This window comes from Suncus etruscus, chromosome 7 (genome assembly GCF_024139225.1).
Source record: "Suncus etruscus isolate mSunEtr1 chromosome 7, mSunEtr1.pri.cur, whole genome shotgun sequence".
Taxonomy (NCBI): domain Eukaryota; kingdom Metazoa; phylum Chordata; class Mammalia; order Eulipotyphla; family Soricidae; genus Suncus; species Suncus etruscus.
This window is the reverse complement of record NC_064854.1, coordinates 6,145,091-6,169,704: the sequence shown is the minus strand read 5'-3', so window position 1 is coordinate 6,169,704 and position 24,614 is coordinate 6,145,091. Positions and strand designations below refer to the sequence as shown.

General features: G+C 33.6%; 1 protein-coding gene across 1 annotated transcript in view; it reads left to right on the top strand.

Annotated features, from left to right (window-relative positions):
• The window catches only part of ABCA13 (ATP binding cassette subfamily A member 13), a 288,890-nt gene that overhangs the window by 150,780 nt on the left and 113,496 nt on the right, over nt 1-24,614 (top strand). The window contains 2 exon segments of the mRNA XM_049777030.1: nt 6,979-7,084; nt 11,982-12,231. Coding sequence (XP_049632987.1) covers nt 6,979-7,084; nt 11,982-12,231 — 356 coding nt within the window.

Here is a 24,614-nt window from a genome sequence, read left to right as displayed (position 1 = left end):
AGAGATAGCATGGAGGTAAGGCATTTGCCTTTCATGCAGAAGGTCATCAGTTCAAATCCCAGCGTCCCATATGGTCCCCCATGCCTGCCAGGAGCAATTTCTGAGCCTGGAGCCAGGAATAACTCCTGAGCACTGCCGGGTGTGACCCAAAAACCACCAAAAAAAAAAAAAGTAAAAATAAAAAAGTCCTGGTAATATCAGCCCAAATGCCTCTTTTCATAGTTTTCCATTTTGGCTGTGTGGCCAGTGTACCAATGATCTTTCATGGCTTGGTTTATATCTTTTTTGTGTGTGTGTGAACAGATTGTGTCTATGGAGCTGCCAGTGCAGACATGGTGATTATGTTTGTCTGCCTTTCTTTACTTTTTAAAAACAAAGACTAAATAAAGTTTTTTTAGAATATTAGTATCACACATTTATAGCATCATGAACCCCCCACTGCAATCAAGACACAGAGGTTTCTGTTTTTAATTTCTTTATTTAAAAAGTTCTCTCGTGCAACTTATGCCTCTGTAAGCTTTTTCTTTTCCATACTTTGTCTATCTCAAATCCTTGCTAATAATCACACTAGAGAAGTCCAACTGGAAGCAAACAGTGACTAAATTACTTCAAAGATTGTATATGTGCTTCTCTACTTTCTTGAACTAATTTCTACCTGAGACATTCAGTACCTTGTACATAATGAATGCTAAAGAATTATTGATCTAATAAAAAAATACAGAGATCTCTAATTTTCTTTCTGCCTCACATAGATACTATAAATGAAAAAGCTGTGTTCAGGACAGCATCAAGAATATTATCTTAAATAGATTATATTTTATGTATGAAATTTAACAACGCATAGTATACAATGCAATTTATACTTTATGATAAATATGTCTAAATTTAAAAACGTAAGTACCTTGAAACACTTTGCTTGCTGTAGTCTATTAAATATATGCCTCAACCAATTTTGTGTCTTTAAACTTGACAGGTATTGACTTTCCTATCTTGCATTGTTATTGATCTGCACTTAGCATGCCTTGTAATCACAATTTTTCTTTTTCCTTTGCATTTTTCTTCACTAGAGAGTAGGTGCTTGAGGGGGGTTCTTCTAGGGAGCACCTTGGAATCTTTTCTTTTCTCTTTTATTTATAACTTTTAACGTTTTATACAAAAGCAAATCTTATTTTAAATGTCACTATACTTATTGCTAGTCAGGGTCCAGAAATAGATGGGTAAGCCAATAAGGCTAAAATGTAAAGTTTATAAGGAGCCCTGATGCTCCTTTCTTTCAATTACCCACAGAAATGTGGGGTGCTGTTTTTATTTTATGGAGATGCCAAATCCTAGTGATCAGGATTATTTTGAGCAGTCATGGATGACCAAATGAGATGCCGAGAATCAGTCTCAAATCAGTTACATAAAAGGTAAAAACATCCTATCAGCACTATTATTGTGCAGATTATTGTGTCCAGAAAATGTTTGTAATTAAGTATTTTTATGAGTTTTTGTTTCTAAATGTTACTGAAGGAGAGTTTAGAAATTTCTCATATGCTCATTTCCCCCAAGCAGGGCAATTTCCTTGGTAATTATCACAGTGGAACTTTAATAATTTTGGTTTTGGGGCCACACCCAATGATGTTCAGGGGTTACTCCTGACTATGTGCTTAGAAATCACTCCTGGCTCAGGGGACCATATGCAATGCTGGGGATCAAACTGAATTCTGTCCTGGGTCAGCGGCATGCAAGGCAAATGCCCTGCCACTGTGCCATAGCTCTGGCCCCAGAAGTTTAATAATTTTGATGTGCTATTAATATATTATAAATTTTTTTAATTTTCTGATTATTTTATTTAGACACCATGGTTACCAGGTTGTTCGTAATATAGGCTTTTTCTCCACCGTTAAAGTTATTCATGTTTGAGTTACAGTCATAAAATGTATAACAACCTTTTCTAGTGCACGTTTCCCTGACTGCACTGCTAAATTTACCAAATAAAAGGCACAGTGGCAAGTTAAATCCGTAAACAATAATCCAACCTTTGACCAAGAGGAAACTCACATAACTTCTAAAAGATAAATTTAGACTCAGAGTTAAAGGCTGGATAAGACATCACATTTTGTCTAGGAGTGACAAAAATTGCAGCAACTTTTTATTTTAACTACATTTATATCAGATAAAATAGCTTTGAAACTAAAAAAAGAACTGTAAAAAACAGACAAGAACAGTTATCACATAATGATTAACTAATCAACCATCAAGAGTATATATAACCATTCAAATATATGCACAAAATAAAGGAGCATCAAAGCGCTGGAGACATAATGCAGATAGTACAATACAGAAAGAACAAATTCTATACAAGATACTATAGAGATAGTATAGGGGTTAAGTCATTTGCTTTACTTACAGGTAACCTCTGTTTACTCCCTGGTCCAAAAGCAATGCCAACAATTAGCCCAGGCATAAAACCAGAAGTAAGTCTGAAAGACCACCGGGTATCATCCCCAAACTAAATAATAAGAAAACATACAGAATATATAGAGTAATTATAGAAAGAACTGAAGAGAAACTGTAATATCAATATTATTTGTAGCTCCCCTATCCAAATAATATTATTGTAATGATCTAGGTAGATAAAAGAAAAAAAAAACGAAAAAAAAGAGTTCCAATGAAAGTAAAGTCAAAGAGAACAAGTCATTGCAATCTACATAAGACCAAAAATTATAATCCTTAAAAATTTATAGCAGTCATTTGACCAACCAATTATGATGTGTAGTCCTTTGATTTGGAAAGTCTAAACCAATTCCACAGTTTCTTTAGCCACTCATCTATTGTCAGGCATCTGGGTTGTATTCATTTATTTTTAAAAGAAAGAAATCTTTTATATTTCACTTAGCAAATAATATTCAATATATGGCCATTAGCACATATACTGAGTTGTGTTAGAGAAGATACAAAAAAATTGTATGTCAAATAAAGATATATGAAAAATGTAAACCTTCCCAAGTTAGTTGAGATGTTACATGTCTAAGACACATGTATAGTTTCATAAAAATAACTTAAAATAGTTTCTATTGCAATTTAACTACATTCGTTTTTTATAAAAATTATTCTTTAGAAAATTCCTATTAAGAACCAGTTCTCCTGCTCATTGTTTCTCCTATCTTTGGGCTTTGGCTATTCTTTTTTTTTTTTTAAACACATTGATTACATACATGATTGTGTTTGGGTTTCAGTCATGTAAAGAACACCACCCATCACCAGTGCAACATTCCCATCACCAATGTCCCAAGTCTCCCTCCTCCCCACCCGACCCCCGCCTGTACTCTAAACAGGCTCTCCATTTCCCTCATACATTTTCATTATTAGGACAGTTCAAAATGTAGTTATTTCTCTAACTAAACTCATCACTCTGTGTGGTGAGCTTCCTGTGGTGAGCTGGGACTTCCAGCTCTTTTCTCTTTTGCGTCTGAAAATTATTATTGCAAGAATGTCTTTCATTTTTCTTAAAACCCATAGATGAGTGAGACCATTCTGCGTTTTTCTCTCTCTCTCTGACTTATTTCACTCAGCATAGTAGATTCCATGTACATCCATGTATGGCTATTCTTACTAAAGAGCATTCTGTGTCTATCCCTCCCCTTTGTGACTCACTTCACTTGGCAGGAGGCACTCCTGATCCATTCAAGTATTGGCAATTTGCATGACTTTTTCTGTCAAATAGTATTCCATTGTGGGTATACATACACAGCCTTTTAATCCAGTTATCTGTTATTGAGTACTTGTGCTGTTTCCAGATTTTGGCTATTGTGAATAGTTCTGCAATGAACACAAGTGTACTAATATCATTGCTGCCTTGTATGATTTTTTTTTTAGGATATATTTCTAGAGTGAATTTTGGGTGATAGAGAAGCTCAATTCCTAGTTTTTTTGAGGAATGCCTATATTGTGTTCTAAAAATGTTGAACCAATCTACACTACACCAACAATGAATAAAAATCCCTTTTTGCTTTCATCTACAGAAAGACTGGTTAATGTTGTTCATTATGATGGCTGCCAATCTAATGTGAGGTGATATCTTATTGCTGTTTTGATTTGTATTTTCCTGGTGATGTTATATGCAGAATTTTGTCATATGTCTTTTGGCCATTTGTTTTTCTTTCTAGGAAGTTTCTATTTATCACTTTTTTCCCCACTTTTTGACTCACATTTTTGCTTGTAATGTTCCACTGGATATTAGCTATTTATTAGATGAGTGGTCATCAAATAATGTCTCCAAGTCTTTGGGCTGTCTTTGTATTTTGGTCTTGTGTCCTTTGAGATGCAGAAGCTTCTTAGTTTAATAACATTCCATTTATTTATCTTTGTTCCCACCTTCCTCGTCTGTGACTTTCATCTTTAAAGATGTCTCTAACTTTAATATAAGGATAGTATATTCTATTAAGAAGTCAAATCTGGGGCCGGGCGGTGGCGCTAGAGGTAAGGTGCCTGCCTTGCCTGCTCTAGCCTTGGACAGACCGAGGTTCGATCCCTGGTGTCCCATATGGTCTCCCAAGCCAGGAGCGACTACTGAGCGCATAGCCAGGAGTAACCCCTGAGCGTCACTGGGTGTGGCCCCCCCAAAAAACAAAACAAAACAAAAAACAAACAAACAAAAAAAAGAAGTCAAATATTCTAAATTCAACAATCATCATCAGATTGCTTAAAACTTGTATGCTCTTCTCATTAAGTTACATTAAAATCCAGATGGTCTGTCCGCAGTTAAAGTTTAGCTATCACTAAATGCCAGCTAGAGCAGTTTATTGTCATAGCATTGTGATTCTCCAGATCTCCTCTCATTTGTAAAATTGACTATTTTTACAACATTTTGCTATTTAGTTGTGCTTTAATTTGTTGGTTCCCCTGCTGTTATATGAGATCGTTGAGAACAAACTTCAGTCTTATTCCATAAAATAAGAATAGCAAGTATTTGTTCATGTGAGGATTTAGACATATGACCATATAAACAGAAATAATCTTGTGATAAGTAGGAAGTAAAAACAAATAATTAAATAATATGAATTGTCTGCATTCTCCAAGAATACCTCATAGTAAGTTATATTTGAACAATAAATAAATGTTTTATTTTAGAATAAAATAAAAAATATGCTGTAAGAATAATTATTGTCTTTATATGACTTTTGCTTTAACTAACTTAGAAATGTTCAAGTCAATAGTTACTGAATTCATCCTGGAACCTTACGTGCAATAAGAGTACTAACTCATTGGGATTTGAAATCTCTGATGACTTAAATGTTTATCCTACTACAACCATCCTTATGAATTCACCACCACCACCACCATTTGCAAATTTTGGAGTGAAATATTATCCTACACTCTTCATAGAATATAATTATATTTACTGCTTAAAATATTTTTTTTTGTTTTGACGCTCAGGGGTTACTCCTGACTATGTACTCACAAATCGTTCTTGGCTTGGGGGGGACCATATAGGATGTCAGGGGATTGAACGGCGGTCAGTCCTAGGCTAGAGCTTGCAAGGCAGACACCTTACCTCTAGCGCCACTGGTCTGGTCCTTAAAATAATTAATTTATATTATAGTAGTAGGATAACTCAGAGTTATAAAATACTTTCCTCAACGTAATACACTGATATCCTATGTGTTATTTGTTATTTTATTGTTTCTGCAGTTGCCTGTTTAAGTAAAATATTTCAGTATTTTTTTTTAAGTTCTGCTGGAAATTAGTAAGGGGCCATCCTGCAAATAAAAGTAAGCACCCTGAAATCTAGTGAAAGTCACGGCCCCTCATCAGTGAAGAAAAACAAATTTTTCTCAGCAGGTTCCCTCACCTCAAACATATTAACTAGAAATAGAGGGACTACACCCTTCTGCTGGCATAGGTATTGTATTGCATGTAGGCTTGGGCTCTTGGAACCTTCTAGAGACAGACAGTAATTAACTTGCTCTTATTTTCTTAATTAAATTTTTGAGAGTCAGTATGGCGGCGCCGCTTACAAAACCATAAATCTAAGGAGATTGCTAATTGAGATATTCAAGTTGATCCCCTTGAGGTTGATACCATGATGAGTCTCATGATTGGTAATGAGACAATCTAGCAGCTGAGGTTTAGATTCTGGCCAAGGAATGCCATTTGGACCTTGCTGGAGAATCAGGCACAATGACATTGGCAAAGGATTGTGTTATGAGCTCAGCAGAAGCCAAGTAAATGTTGACAAATTGAAGGGATAGTCAATGTGTCAACAGCGTGTGCCTCAAATATTCTTCAATGAAGGCATGCTGTTAGTAGTTTGTAAGGCTAAAACCAAAGATGTGTGACTGCTGCCAAGATGGCTGGAACATTACTATAAGGGAGGCTGTGGCCCTCATTTGCATCATCACTCCAATTTTCAGAAAGTGTCTTTCTTTTTCTGTTTTTATATCTAATGTTTATATTCCTCCTTCCACCTGACTTTAAATCTTTACTATACGTTCTGGTGTGAAGCAAAACTATCTCTGTTTATCACAGAGACAATTTATCTCTTTATCATGTCTACTTCTTCTGTCTGGGCTCACACATCTACCTGAAAACTGTCTCCTGATATAGGGCCCAGCATTTATATTTAAACAAAAATATTTAAATAAAAGGTTAGATCTTTGCCACAATGCTAACTGAAAGATGACTACATGCCATTTCATTAACTAATTATTTTAGATAATTGGTATAACATAGCCAATATTGATAACACCATCAGTGGGGAGTTTCACATATGTTCTTTTGCCCATACAAAAGTGGTTTATTTCCCTATCAAATATAAGTTTAATTTAGAGATGCACCGACATGTATGGTGGCTTCTTTTTTTAATGTCAGTTAATGAGTGACGTTAAATCTGGGTGTATGTTTGTAATAAAATAAATGGGAAATTGAAACAAATATAAGGGACAATGTGAAAAGGGTACAAGATAACATAGGACCCCTATTCATTTTCTCAAGGTGTTTTTGATGCTTATGCAAGATACCGAAAAGAAAATTGACATAACTCCAGAATCCAAGTCGGAACTGCAATCCCACATGCCTGAACAGAGCACAGCTAGCCACTGTAAGTGCAATACTTATATTTGCCTTTCTGTTATTTGGATAATGTCACCATCTTCCTTCAGAAACTTTCCTTTGCAAAGTAGAATACAAAGATTTTGAAGCAACTGAGAGGTATAAAAAACAAAGTCTATAGGTTGAATATAGAAAGTTTAGATTTTTATCCTGACAGAAATAAAATAAAAAATGATTTGGAAATTGATTTATCTCTTTTTGTTCTAGGAAATCACATTATCAAATAACAAGTGCTCAGTATAAAAGTGAAATCATAAAATAAAATCAGTTCATCTTGTTCTGCTTATGTCATGAACAAGATAATTTAGCTTCATTTTAGCTTTATGTCATACTGAAAATAAAGTTCAATGTGAGCCCTGTCATCCCGGAATCTCTTAATTTGGGTCCAAAATGAATGTTTTATGTGCCAACCTCCATGCAGACATTTTAATGTTTGGGAAAAAATCCAGATTTTGTTGCCAGATGTGTCAAATTTTGCTGCTTCAGTGTAATTCTTGTCATATTTATTGGCAATCATTCACAATACACAGAGCACTAACTGGGCTGTGAGACATTTATGTTGAGTGTGAATTTATGCTCAAAACCTTTAATAAGAGACATAATGAGTGAACATGTCTAAAAGTAACTGAAATAATATATGTTCTTATATTGATAACATATATTTGCTAAATTTTATTACAAGAAATTTAAGAACCCTTCAATTACTTTTTTTGGTGTCAGACTTTAAAATGTTGCTTCATAAACATCAACATTGCCATACCATTGTTTTAATTAACGTCTCTCAACGGATTAATTATCCCAAATATATTTTAACATTCTATTGAAGTAGAATACGTATCTCAATCAATACCTCTTTGTACAATGCTTTGGTTGAAAGTACCCATTTCATTCTTTTTAGTTTTGTTTTTTAGTCCTTATAAAAGTATATTTTAAAAAAAAAGAAGAAAAAGGCAGGTTAAGTTTAAAAAATAAAAAAATTAAGTTAAAAACTAAAAATAAAAATCCTTATGAGTTACAAAGTTATTCATAGTTGGGTTTCAGATATTGTGTTTAGTTTTTCACTTTTTATTTATGCCACAACTAACAATTTTATGACATCATTATTTCAAGAAAAAATATCCTGAATTACTTATAATTGACTTCCCAATAGCTCTACCTCTATCTCTCTTATTAACCTATCTCTTACTATTAAGAAATAGGATATCGGGGACCAGAGAGATAGCGCAGCAGTAAGGCATTTGCCTTGCATGCGGTTGACCCAGGATGGACCTTGGTTCAATCCCCGGAGTCCCATATAGTCCCCCAAGCCAGGAATGATTTCTGAACACATAGCTAGGAGTAACCCCTGAGCATCACCAGGTATGGCCCCCAAAGAAAAACAAACAAACAAACAAACAAACAAATTGTATAGCAGATAGGGCAAGCTGCTGTCCTGAGTTTATCCCAGTTCCACATATAGATCTTAAGACTGAGCAGGAGTGATCTCTAAGTGCAGAGTTTGGGGTAAGTACCTCTGAGAACTTCCTGGGATGGACCCAAAACCAAAATAAAGAGAAAAAACTCTCCTGTCTCTTCCAACCCAATTTACTATCTATTGACTTAAAACTATAGACCTTCCTATTCTCGATATTTTATTTAGAATGTGGGGTTTATTTATTTTTTAACTGATTTTTCTTTTTTATTAGTTTTTCTTTCCTTTTATTTAAACACTCTGATTACAAAGTGGTTTCTGATTGAGTTTCAGTCTTACAATGTACTTCACTCATGAACATTTCCCACCGACAATGTCCACAACTTCTTTCTACCATCCTCCTTGCCTGCTTCTGGGGCAATTGCTTCACTCTTTCCTCTTTTTTTTTTTTTTTTTTCTTTTTTGGTTTTTGGGCCACACCCGGTAACGCTCAGGGGTTACTCCTGGCTATGCGCTCAGAAGTTGCTCCTGGCTTGGGGGACCATATGGGACACCGGGGGATCGAACCGCGGTCCGTCCAAGGCTACCGCAGGCAAGGCAGGCGCACCTTACCTTTAGCGCCACCGCCCGGCCCCGCTCTTTCCTCTTTTTTCATCTCTCTTCCTCTCTTTTTCTTTTCTGACACTGTGATTTGCTCTATTGTTAATGAAGAGGTCCCATACTTTTCTTTATCTAACTACCGTTTAAATGTTTGTAATGGTTTGGTTTGGGGCCACACCCAGTTGTTCTCAGTGTTTACTCCTGGTTCTGTACTCAGGAATTATGAATAATGGGGTTCAGAGGACTATGTGGGATTCTGGCACTAAACCTGGATTAGATGTGTATAAAGCAAATTCTTTTTTCCCTTGTAGTAGGTCTCTGACCCCTGCTTACTGTAATGTTTTAATAAGTTATCCTTATTGTAGCATCTCCTAACTCTTTATTGATAGCTAGATGATATTCTATGTTTATTCTCTAATCAGATAATGGCCATTTAAGTTATTTCAAATATTTTACTGTTTTCAATATGTTGCTATGAGCAATTATTATCAGTTGTCTTCTCTTGAGTATAATTTCTGGATCATCAGCCTAACCACATGGGGAATTGTCAGATTATTATGCAACTGAACCATTCTATATTCGACCATATGCTCATCAACTTGAATAATTTTGAAGCATCATAGACAACTTTTTGGACATAAAATAGTATTTCACTACATTTTTTTCCCCACACCCTGTGACACTCGGGTGTTACTCCTGGCTATGCGATAGAAATCGCCCCTGGCTTGGGGGACCCTATGGGACTCCGGGAGATTTAATCGTGGTCGTGGTCTGTCCTGGGTAAGTGAGTGCAAGACAAATGCCTTTCTGCTGTGCCACTGCTCTGAACCCTGTATTTCACTACATTTTTACATGTTTTTGCTTTGTTTTGTTTTGGTTTGGTTTAGTGTAAGGTGAACTAAGCTAAAACCCTACACAAATGTGTTTGTCCAACTTCCTCTTCCAGTAACCTCTTCCTTTGAGGTGTAAAAGTCCACCTGGATTTCAGGAACTTCACCTACCCTGGTGAATTTGGTTCTGGATTACAAAGAAAGAGCAGTCTGGCTTTAGGGGGAAAAAGAAAGCACATGGCAGAGAGGTCATGAGGCAAAAAGCAGAATGACTCCAATGAATATCTTCTTTGACTGGCTTGGTATTATTATTTCTCTGCCTTCTTCATCAGACACATCTACCTAAGTTAGAAATACGGCTTGTGGGGCAGTCTCACCAACTAGTGTATATTTTTATTTTACAGTTTAGTTATTTTTTTTTTCGAGCCACTCTAGAATTGTTCAAGGCTAACGTTCGTTTAATTCTCTTCTCAGGGATCATTCCTGTCAGGGCATATGAGATAGCAGAAATGGAACTCATGCTGGCCTTTGTGCTGAGCAAACATGCCTCTATCTAGACTCTAGATTCTAGAGTATCTCTCAGAACTCTGCTGTTTTGTTTAAGTATGACCTCTACTGATAATGATTTATATTATTCCAGGAGCTTCAACAACCGCCTGTACATATTTATTTGCAAAATATACTTTGTTAGTTTTCAATTTTTCTAAACTTCACATATTTTAACTTTTGGCAAAATTTATTTTTGAAGTTGTCATGAGTTTTTTGTTTTTCAAATTAGGGAATTGTAAGTGCTCTCTGCTTTTTTCACGTAATTCTTCATAGAGGTTTTCTTCCTACACTCTTTCTGACCCTAATAATTCATATATTTCTTTTTTCCATATTATCCATTTTTTATCTTAAGACTTTTTTCCAACTTCTTCTGTTGTATAGAGCTGTTAATCGGATCATTTTCTAGTTCATTCCTTCTGTCCATAGTAAAAGTTAGTCTGCTGGTGAGGTCTTCTAGTGTTTTTCATTTCATCTACCAAGTTTTTCAGTCTTATTAATTCAGTTTGAAATTTTCTCATTTTCTACTCTCATATTGTCTTGAGTCTTATTGGTTGTCTGTTCCCTGGTTCCTTGAACATCCTCAACATTTCCTCTCTCAATTATTTATCAGAGAGAGTAGATAAGTGGCTAATACCAGTTTGGTATTTAAAACTACCATGCTCATGTTCATTCACTAATTGAGGTGGGGATCTGCTTTGCTTTTCCATTGTGACATTTGCAGTATGATGCTTTTTTGTATGTGTTATGGAATGGATCATTAATTTGCAAAAATGTGCATCTGTAGAGTGAAGCAGAACATTGGCTTTTTTCTTTGAGCACACTGACCTGGGGTGAGAATGGCTCTCCAGCGTAATCGAGGAGACTTCTGCTGTTTTTTTTTTTTTTTCTCTAACCTCAGTTTATTTTGACTTGCAGCTGGCCAAAGCCAAAGGGGTGTTTGAAAGACCCCTTCACCCATCTCAGTTCATCTCCTTCCCTTAGGGCACACTGAGCTAGGGTGAAAATGGCTCTTCAGAGTCACAAAGGAGCCCACTGCCAGTCTTTCTGACTGCCTCAATTTCATGGGACAGAGCTGCTTAACACCAGAGTTTTATGTAATTGCTTTACCTAGTTTCATCATTTCACTTGAAGGGTAAGATAATATGTTGGTCTTCTTTTGCCTTTCATTTTTTAGTGACTAGTAATGTAGATTATGCATTATGCATTTTCATATGTCATGATAAACACATGATCCTTCGTTTCTCCTTTCATGTCTTCCCTGCTCCCTTTAAAAGCAAGCAAGCTATAGAATGCACAGTGTAACTTAAGGTCTTTGAATAATGTCATCAAGTATCCTCCTTTATTTAGCCTTTTTATTGAATCGATATTCAAAATGTGTGTTGCTTTGGTGCTAAAAATACCCCAGGATTGTAAAAAAGCAAAGAATGGAATCCTTACCAAAACCCGTATGCTGGAATAAAAGAAAAATTCGACTTCTCTCTCTTTTTTAGTTTCAGATGGTGCTCCTATGGTGACGCCACACATCCAGGGTATCCATCTGCTTCTGGAACACATGGCTGCCCTCCTTAGGAAGAGACTTCTTCACACGTTCAGGGCCTGGAAACGCACTCTCTCTGACCTACTGTTGCCAGTCCTCTTTGTAGCCTTGGCCATGGCTCTGTTTATGGTGAAACCTTTGGTCGTTGAGTACCCATCCCTCAAACTAACACCTGGCCATTATGAAAGAGCAGAAAGCTACTTTTTCAGGTAATGTGTTTTTTTCTTAAAAATTATATTTGATTAAAAATCATATAAGATTGATGATGTATGACAATTATTTTGATATATAAATCTTTTCTAGGTAGCATTTTAAATACAACCATTTTCATTAATTGAGGGAGGCATTTTCATATGGGTAAAATCCCAGAAGCTACTCTTCTTTAAAAACTTGCCTTATGGTAGGTCTTTAGAAATTATAAGTCAGAGCTGGTCTTCAGTATTCCTGGAACCCTGGCTTTAGTCCAGGGACACCATATACACTTGATTATAGAAAACATGGTGCTCAAGACTGAGGATCAGGTTCACACTAGTCTACAAAACTTTAACAAAAACTGGGATGACTTATTTCAGAATTTTTAAGAATTTAGAATTGCTTAAGAATCGGGCCCGGAGAGATAACACAGTGGTGTTTGCTTTGCAAGCAGCCGATCCAGGACCTAAGGTGGTGGTTGGTTCGAATCCCAGTGTCCTAAATGGTCCCCCGTGCCTGCCAGGAGCTATTTCTGAGCAGACAGCCAGGAGTAACCCCTGAGCACCGCCGGGTGTGACCCAAAAACCAAAAAAAAAAAAAAAGAATTTATAAATGTATATTTCACAGAAACTTCCAGGTTTGCCTCTGGGATCTCTGTCTATAAGTACACACCCCATTCTGTCTGAGAAATGAATTGTGTGCATAATAATAGGCCAGATAAGAACTGAGTTTTGCTACTAGTAATTTAAGAACTGCTGGAGATCTTTATGCTAGAATGGTTTTACACATGGCAATCTCAGAATATTCTGGGATATAATTGAAGTTTTGGTTTTAGAACCTTAATCACATCACATTTTCTCCCTAACTTTGACTTTCATCAGATTTAAATAAGGAAAGGGTCACCAAGGTTTTGTTCTAAACAGGACCTTTCTTCTTATGTGGTTGGTATAATGGTTTCCTTACATTGAACATTAACTTCATAATCAGTCTTTGTTTTAGAAGTTGATGCTTATTCAAGTTCAAAAAGTAAAGGGTTAGAGACAGCTTCAGGGACACATGAGATCATTGGAACATGAATATTAATAACAAAATTAATGGCTTAGTCAGCCAGAAGGACATCATTAGATTTGCCTCTATCAGATACTTATCATATTAAATAATGCATTTGAATAATTTGAATAGCTTGATTCCTAGTGTTTGCTTATACTGGATTCATTTTTATAGTGAACTTATACTTTTCTTTTCTTTTCTTTTCGTTTTTTTGTTTTTTCGGCCACACCCATTTGATGCGCAGGGGTTACTCCTGGCTAAGTGCTCAGAAATCGCTCCTAGTTTGGGGGAACCATATGGAATGCCGGGGGATTGAACAGTGGTCCTTCCTTGGCTAGCGCTTGCAAGGCAGACACCTTACCTCTAGCGCCACCTTGCTGGCCCCTAGTGAACTTATACTTAAATAAAGATAAGCAAAACAAATCAATAATAACCCATTGGCTATCAATGCATTTTCTTCTCTATATTTATGAGCATGTGTTTATGTTTCTTGAGGTCAGAGTAATTAAAATTTTAAGAAAATGAAAATTTAAAGGGGCCAGTGAGATGGCTCTAGAGGTAAGGTGTCTGCCTTGCAAGCACTAGCCAGTGAAGGACCGTGGTTTGATCCCCTAGTGTCCCATATGGTACCCCAAGCCAGGGAAAATTTCTGAGCACTTAGCCAGGAGTAACCTCTGAGCATCAAATGGGTGTGGCCAAAAAACAAAACAAAACAAAACCAAAATGAGAATTTAAAATTTGAGATATTCTTATTTGAATAAAGAAAATGACTCCACTTAGGAACCACCAAAGAAATCAAAAATAAGCACTGTTTTTGATATTTCTGTGTAGTAAGACCATTTTGAATAATTTTAACATCACTTCACAAAGGATCCAAGAGATTAAAAAGTATCAAAATGATGAATTATGTTCTCATAAGGGAAGATCATAATATATCATAATATCCATTGTATCATAATCATTAATTAGGATTTCATAGTTACATAATATTATGTATTATTTATCACAAAGATGAATTATGAACTCATAGTGGTATAATATAATATCCATTGTGAGGTTATAATGATAAATAGTGATCACATAATGGTGTATCATAATATCAATTGTGCTATAATCAATTATGATCTTATGGTATTATGTCAAATATCCATTGTGATATCATGATAACAGATTAGGATCTCATAGTGTTGCATCATAATATAGATTGTGATATCATAATCACGAATTATGATCTCATAGGGGATGTCATAATATCAATCGTGATATCATAATCACAAATTAATATCTCACAGTGGCATGTCACAATATCCATTGTGATAGCATAATCACAGATGAACAACACATACCGGTATGTCATAATATCTAATCCGATGTCATAATCACTAATTAAAATGTCATAGTGGGATGTCACAATATCCATAGTGATATCATAATCAAAAATTATGGTCTCATAGTGGTATGTCATAATATCCAATGGAATAGCATAATCACAGATTAAGATCTCATAGTGGGATGTCTAAATATCCATTGTGATAGCATAATCATGAAATATAATCTCATAGTGGCATGTCACAATATCCATTGTTATAGCATAATCACAAATTATGGTCTCTTAGTGGTAGGTCATAATATCCATTGTGATATCATAATCACAAATTATGATCTCATAGTGGGATGTCACAATATCCATTGTGATATCATAATCACAAATTATGGTCTCATAGTGGTATGTCATAATATCCATTGTGATATCATAATCACAGATTAAGATCTCATAGGGGTATGTCATAATATTCATTGTGATATTATAATCACATATATTGATCTCATAGTGGGATGTCACAATATCCATTGTGATATCATAATCACAAATTATGGTCTCATAGTGGTATGTCATAATATCCATTGTGATAGCATAATCACAGATATTGATCTCATAGTGGGATGTCACAATATCCATTGTTATATCATAATCACAATTATAATCTCATAGTAGTATGACACAATATCCATTGTGATATCATAATCACAAATTATGGTCTCATAGTGGTATGACCCAATATCCATTGTGATTTCATAATCACAATTATGATCTCATAGTAGTATGACACAATATCCATTGTGATATCATAAACACATCTTATGGTCTCATAACGGTAGGTCATAATATCCATTGTGATGCATAATCACAGATTAATATCTCAAAGTGGAATATCACAATATCCATTGTGATATCATAATCACAAATTATTGTCTCATATTGGTATGTCATAATAGCCATTGTGATATCATAATCAGAAATTATGATCTCATAGTGCTATGTCACAATATCCATTGTGATAACCTAATCACAAATTATGGTCTCATAGTGGTATGTATAATATCCATTGTGATATCATAATCACAGTTTAAGATCTCATAGTGGGATGTCACAATATCAACTATGATATAATAATCACAAATTATGGTCTCATAGTGGTATGTCACAATATCCATTGTGATATAATCACAAATTATGGTCTCATAGTGGTATGTCATAGTCTCCATTGTGAAATCATAATCTCAAATTATGGTCTCATAGTGGTATGTCATAATATCCATTGTAATATCATAATCACAGATTAAGATCTCATAGGGGTATGTCATAATATTCATTGTGATATTATAATCACATATATTGATCTCATAGTGGGATGTCACAATATCCATTGTGATATCATAATCACAAATTATGGTCTCATAGTGGAATGTCATAATATCCATTGTGATAGCATAATCACAGATTAAGAATACTTAGTGGGTTGTCACAATATCAATTCTGATATCATAATGACAAATTATCGTCTAATAGCGGTATGTCATAATATACATTGTGATATAATAATCACAAATTATGTTCTCATAGTGGTATGTCATAATATCCATTGTGATAGCATAATCACGAATTAGGATCTCATAGTCGATGTCACAATATCCATTGTGATATCATAAACAGAAATAATGATATCATAGTTGTATGTCACAGTATCCATTTTGATATTATAATCACAAATTATGGTCTCATAGTGGTATGTCATAATATCCATTGTGATATCATAATCACAAATTATGATCTCATATTGGGATGTCCCAATATCCATTGTGATATCATAATCACAAATTATCGTCACATAGTGGTATGTCATAATATCCATTGTGATGTCATAATCACAAATTATGGTCTCATAATGGTATGTCATAATATCCATTGTGTTATCATAATCACAAATTATGATCTCATAGTGGGATGTCACAGTATCCATTGTGATATCATAATCACAAATTATGGTCTCATAGTGGTATGACACAATATCCATTGTGATATCATAAACACATCGTCTGGTCTCATAGGAGTATGTCATAATATTCATTGTGATAGCATAATCACAGATTAAGATCTCATAGTGGGATGCCAAAATATCCATTGTGATATCAGAATCAAAAATTATATTTTCATAGTGTTATGTCATAATATACATTATGATCTCATAATCACAGATTAGGGTCTCATAGTTGTATGTCATAATATCCATTGTGATATCATAATCACAAATTATGATCTCATAGTGGGATGTCAAAATATCCATTGTGATATCATAATCACAAATTATGATCTCATAGTGGTATGTCATAATATCCATTGTGATATCATAATCAGAAATTATGATCTCATAGTGGGATGTCACAATATCCATTGTGATATCATAATCACTTATTATGTTCTCATAGTGGTATGTCATAATATCCATTGTGATAGCATAATCACAAATTATAATCTCATAGTGGCATGTCACAATATCCATTGTAATAGCATAATCACAGATTAAGGTCTCATAGTGGATGTCACAATATCCATTGTGATAGCATAATCACGAATTATAATCACAGACTGGGATGTCACAATATCCATTGTTATATCATAATTCTCAAATTATGGTCTCATAGTAGTATGTCATAATATCCACTGTGATATCATAATCACAAATTATAGTCTCTTAGTGGTATCTCATAATACCCATTGTGATAGCAAAATCAAAGATTAAGATCTCATAGTGGGATGTCACAATATCCATTGTGATGTCATAAACACAAATTATGATCGCATAGTGATATGTCACAATATCCTATGTGATTTCATAATCACAAATTATAGTCTCATAGTGGTATATCACAATATCCATTGTGATATCATAATCACAAATTATGATCTCATAGTTGTATGTCACAATATCCATTGTGATATCATAATCACAAATTTTGATCTCATAGTGGGATGTCCCAATATCCATTGTGATATCATAATCAGAATTATAATCTCATTGTAGTATGACACAATATTCATTGTGATATCATAAACAAATCTTATGGTCTCATAGTAGTATGTCATAATATTCATTGTGATAGCATAATCACAGCTTAAGTTCTCATAGTGGGATGTCACAATATCCATTCTGATATCATAATCACAAATTATGGTCTCATAGTGGTATGTCATAATATCCATTGTGATATCATAATCACAAATTATGGTCTCTTCAGTGGGATGTCATAATATCCATTCTGATATCATAATCAGAAATTATGGTCTCATAGTAGTATGTCATAATATCCATTGTGATATCATAATGACAAATTATAGTCTCATAGTGGTATGTCACAATATCCATTGTGATATCATAATCAAGAATTATGATCTCATAGTGGGATGTCCCAATATCCATGGTGATTTCATAATCACAAATCATGGTCTCATAATGGTATGTCATAATATCCATTGTGATATCATAATCAGAAATTATGGTCTCATAGTGGTATGTCATAATATCCATGTGATATCATAATGACAAATTATGGTCTCATAGTGGTATGTCATAATATCCATTGTTATTTCATAATCAGAAATTATGATCTCATAGTGAGATGTCCCAATATCCATTGTGATATCATAATCACAAATTATGATCTCATAGTGTAATGTCACAATATCCATTGTGATATCATAATCAAAATATTGGTCTAATAGTGGTACGTCATAATATCCATTGTGATGTCTTAATCACAGATTAAGATCTTATATTGGGATGTCCCAGTATGCATTGTGATTTCATAATCACAATTATGATCTCATAGTAGTATGACACAATATCCATTGGGATATCATAAACACATCTTATGGTCTCATAACGGTACGTCATAATATCCATTGTGATGGCATAATCACAGATTAATATCTCATAGTGCTATGTCACAATATCCATTGTGATAACATAATCACAAATTATGGTCTCATAGTGGTATGTATAATATCCATTTTGATATCATAATCACAGATTAAGATCTCATAGTGGGATGTCACAATATCAACTGTGATATCATAATCACAAATTATGGTGTCATAGTGGTATGTCATAATATCCATGGTGATATCATAATCACAATTTACAGGCTCATAGTGGTTTGTATAATATCCATTGTGATATAATAATCAGAGATTATGATCTCATAGTGGGCTGTCACAATATCCATTGTGATATCATAATCATATTTTATGGTCTCATAGTGGTGTGTCATAATATCCATAGTGATAGCATAATCACAGATTAAGATCTCATAGTCGGATGTCACAATATCAACTATGATATCATAATCACAAATTATGGTCTCATAGTGGTATGTCACAATATCCATTGTGATATCATAATCACAAATTATGGTCTCATAGTGGTATGTCATAATATCCATTGTGATACCATAATCACAAATTATGGTCTCCTAGTGGTATGTCACAAAATCCATTGTGATATCATAATCACAAATTATGGTCACATAGTAGTATGTCATAATATCCATTGTGAAATCATAATCACAAATTATGGTCTCATAGTGGTATGTCACAAAATCCATTGTGATATAATCACAAATTATGGTCTCATAGTGGTATGTCATAATATCCATTGTGATAGCATAATCACAGATTAAGGATACTTAGTGGGTTGTCACAATATCAATTCTGATATCATAATGACTAATTATGGTCTCATAGTGGTATGTATAATATCCATTGTGATATCATAATCACAAATTATAATCTCATAGTAGTACGTCATAATATCCATTGTGATATTATAATCACAAATTATTGTCTCATAGAGGTATGTCATAATATCCATTGTGATAGCATAATCACGAATTAGGATCTCATAGTGGATGTCACAATATCCATTGTGATATCATAATCACAAATTATGATCTCATAGTTGTATGTCACAGTATTCATTTTGATATCATAATCACAAATTATGATCTCATATTGGGATGTCCCAATATCCATTGTGATATCAGAATCACAAATTATCGTCTCATAGTGGTATGTCATAATATCTATAGTGATGTCATAATCACAAATTTGGTCTCATAATGGTATGTCATAATATCAATTGTGATATCATAATCACAAATTATGATCTCATAGTGGGATGTCACAGTATCCATTGTGATATCATAATCACAAATTATGGTCTCATATTGGTATGACACAATATCCATTGTGATATCATAAACACATCCTGTGGTCTCATAGGAGTATGTCATAATATTCATTGTGATAGCATAATCACAGATTAAGATCTCATAGTGGGATGCCAAATTATCCATTGTGATATCAGAATCAAAAATTATGTTCTCATTGTGTTATGTCATAATATACATTATGATATCATAATCACAGTTTATGGTCTCATAGTGGTATGTCATAATATCCATTGTGATATCATAATCACAAATTATGGTCACATAGTGGGATGTCAAAATATCCATTGTGATATCATAATCACAAATTATGGTCTCATAGTGGTATGTCATAATATCCATTGTGATATCAAAATCAGAAATTATGATCTCATAGTGGGATGTCACAATATCCATTGTGATATCATAATCACAAATTTTGGTCTCATAGTGGTATCTCATAATATTCATTCTGATAGCATAATCACGGATTATAATCTCATAGTGGCATGTCACAATATCCATTGTTATAGCATAATCACAAATTATGGTCTCATACAGGTATGTCATAATATCCATTGTGACAGCATAATCACACATTAAGGTCTCATAGTGGGATGTCACAATATCCATTGTGATAGCATAATCACGAATTATGATCACAGAGTGGGATGTCACAATATCCATTGTGATATCATAATTTACAAATTATGGTCTCAAATTAGTATGTCATAATATCCACTGTGATATCATAATCACATATTATAGTCTCTTAGTGGTATCTCATAATACTCATTGTTATAGCAAAATCAAAGATTAAGATCTCATAGTGGGATGTCACAATATCCATTGTGATGTCATAAACACAAATTATGATCTCATAGTGATATGTCACAATATTCTATGTGATTTCATTATCACAAATTATGGTCTCATAGTGGTATGTGACAATATCCATTGTGATATCATAATCATAAATTATGATCACATATTGGGATGTCACATTATCCATTGTGATATCATAATCTCAAATTATGGTCTCATAGTGGTATGTCATAATATCCATTCTGATATCATAATCATAAATTATGATCTCATAGTGGGATGTCAAAATATCCATTGTGATATCATAATCAGAAATTAAGATCTCATATTGGGATGTCCCAATATCCATTGTGATATCATAATCACAATTATGATCTCATAGTAGTATGACACAATATTCATTGTGATATCATAAACACATCTTATGGTCTATAGTAGTATGTCATAATATTCATTGTGATAGCATAAACACAGCTTAAGTTCTCATAGTGGTATGTCACAATATCCATTCTGATATCATAATCACAAATTATGGTCTCATAGTGGTATGTCATAATATCCATTGTGATATCATAATCAGAAATTATGGTCTCATAGTAGTATGTCATAATATCCATTGTGATATCACAATGACAAATTATGGTCTCATAGTTTTATGTCATAATATCCATTGTTATATCATAATCAGAAATTATGATTTCATAGTGGGATGTCCCAATATCCATTGTGATATCATAATCACAAATTATGATCTCATAGTGGGATGTCACAATATCAATTGTGATATCATAATCAAAATTTTGGTCTAATAGTGGTACGTCATAATATCCATTGTGTGATGTCTTAATCACAGATTAAGACCTCATAGTTGGATGTCCCAGTATCCATTGTGATATAATATTCACGAATTATTATCTCATAGTGGGATGTCCCAATATCCATTTTGATTTCATAATCACAATCATGATCTCATAGTAGTATGACACAATATCCATTGTGATATCATAAACACATCTTATGGTCCCATAACGGTACGTCATAATATCCATTGTGATGGCATAATCACAGATTAATATCTCAAATTGCTATGTCACAATATCCATTGTGATAACATAATCACAAATTAAGGTCTCATTGTGGTGTGTATAATATCCATTGTGATATCATAATCACAGACTAATATCTCATAGTGGGATGTAACAATATCAACTGTGATATCATAATCACAAATTATGGTCTCATAGTGGTATGTCATAATATCCATTGTGAAATCATAATCACAAATTATGGTCTCATACTGGTATGTCATAATATCCATTGTGATAGCATAATCACAGATTAAGAATTATTAGTGGGTTGTCACAATATCAATTCTGATATCATAGTGACAAATTATGGTCTCATAGTGGTATGTCATAATATCCATTTTGATATCATAATCACAAATAATTGTCTCATAGTGGGATGTCAAAATATCCATTGTGATATCATAATCAAACATTATGGTCTCATAGTGTTATGTCATAATATCCATTGAGATATCATCATCACGAATTATGGTTTCATAGTGGTATGCCATAATATCCATTGTGATATCATAATCACAAATTATGATCTCATAGTGGATGTCACAATATCTAGTGTGATATCATAATCACAAATTATGGTCTCATAGTGGTATGTCATAATATTCATTGTAATATCATAATCACAAATTATGGTCTCATAGTGGTATGTATAATATCAATTGTTATATCATAATCAGAAATTATGATCTCATATTGGGATGTCACTATATCCATTGTGATATCATAACCACATATTTATGGTCTCATAGTGGTATGTCATAATATTCATAGTGATAGCATAATCACAGATTAAGATCTCATAGTGGGATGTCACAATATCCACTATGATATCATAATCACAAATTATGGTCTCATAGTGGTATGTCACAATATCCATTGTGATAGAATAATCACAAATTATGGTCTCATAATGGTATGTAATAATATCCATTGTGAAATCATAATCACAAATTATGGTCTCATAGTAGTATGTCAAAATATCCATTGTGATAGCATAATCACGAATTAGGATCTCATAGTGGATGTCATAATATCCATTGTGATATAATAATCACAAATTATGATCTCATAGTGGTATGTCATAATATCCATTGTGATGTTATAATCACAAATTATGGTCTCATAATGGTATGTCACAATATCCATTGTGATATCATAATCTCAAATTATGGTCTCATAGTGGTATGCCACAATATTTATTGTGATATCACAAACACATCTTCTGGTCTCATAGAAGTATGTCATAATATTCATTGTGATAGCATAATCAGAATTTATGATCTCATAGTGGGATGTCACAATATCCATTGTGATATCATAATCACAAATTATGGTCTCAGGGCGGTATGTCATAATATCCATTGTGATAGCATAATCACAAATTATATTCTCATAGTGGCATGTCACAATATCCATTGTTATAGCATAATCACAAATTATGGTCTCATACTGGTATATCATAATATCCATTGTGACAGCATAATTACAGATTAAGGTCTCATAGTGGGATGTCACAATATCCATTGTGATAGCATAATCACAAATTATGATCACAGAGTGGGATGTCACAATATCCATTGTGATATCATAATTACAAATTATGGTCTCAAAGTAGTATGTCATAATATCCACTGTGATATCATAATCACAAATTATAGTCTCTTAGTGGTATCTCATAATACCCATTGTGATAGCAAAATCAAAGATTAAGATCTCATAGTGGGATGTCACAATATCCATTATGATATCATAAACACAAATTATGATCTCATAGGGATATGTCACAATATCCTATGTGATTTCATAATCACAAATTATGGTCTCATAGCGGTATGTCACAATAACAATTTATATCATAATCAGAAATTATGGTCTCTTAGTGGTATGTCATAATATCCATTGTGATATCATAATGACAAATTATGGTCTCATAGTGATATGTCATAATATCCATTGTGATATCATAATCACAAATTATGATCTCATTGTGGGATGTCACAATATCCATTATGATATCATAATCACAAATTATGGTCTCATAGTGCTATTACACAATATCCATTGTGATATCATAAATACATCTTCAGGTCTCATAGGAGTATGTCATAATATTCATTGTGATAGCATAATCACAGGTTAAGATCTCATAGTGGGATGTCAAAATATCCATTGTGATATCATAATAAAAATTATGTTCTCATAGTGTTCTGTCCTAATATACATTATGATATCATAATCACAGATTTATGGTCTCATAGTGGTATGTCATAATATCCATGGTGATATCATAATCACAATTTATGGTCTCATAGTGGTATGTATAATATCCATTGTGATATCATAATCAGAAATTATGATCTCATAGTGGGATGTCACAATATCCATTGTGATATCATAATCACATTTTATGGTCTCATAGTGGTGTGTCATAATATCCATAGTGATAGCATAATCACAGATTAAGATCTCATAGTGGGATGTCACAATATCCACTATGATATCATAATCACAAATTATGTTCTCATAGTGGTATGTCACAATATCCATTGTGATATCATAATCACCAATTATGGTCTCATAGTGGTATGTCATAATATCCAATGTGATATCATAATCACAAATTATGGTCTCATAGTGGTATGTCATAACATCCATTGTGATATCATAATCAGAAATTATGATCTCATAGTGGGATGTCCCAATATCCTTTGCGATAGCATAATCACGAATTAGGATCTCATAGTGGATGTCACAATGTTCATTGTGATATCATAATCACAAATTATGGTCTCATAGTGGGATGTCACAATATCCATTGTGATATCATAAACACAAATGATGATCACATAGTGGTATGACACAATATCAATTGTGATATCATAAACACACCT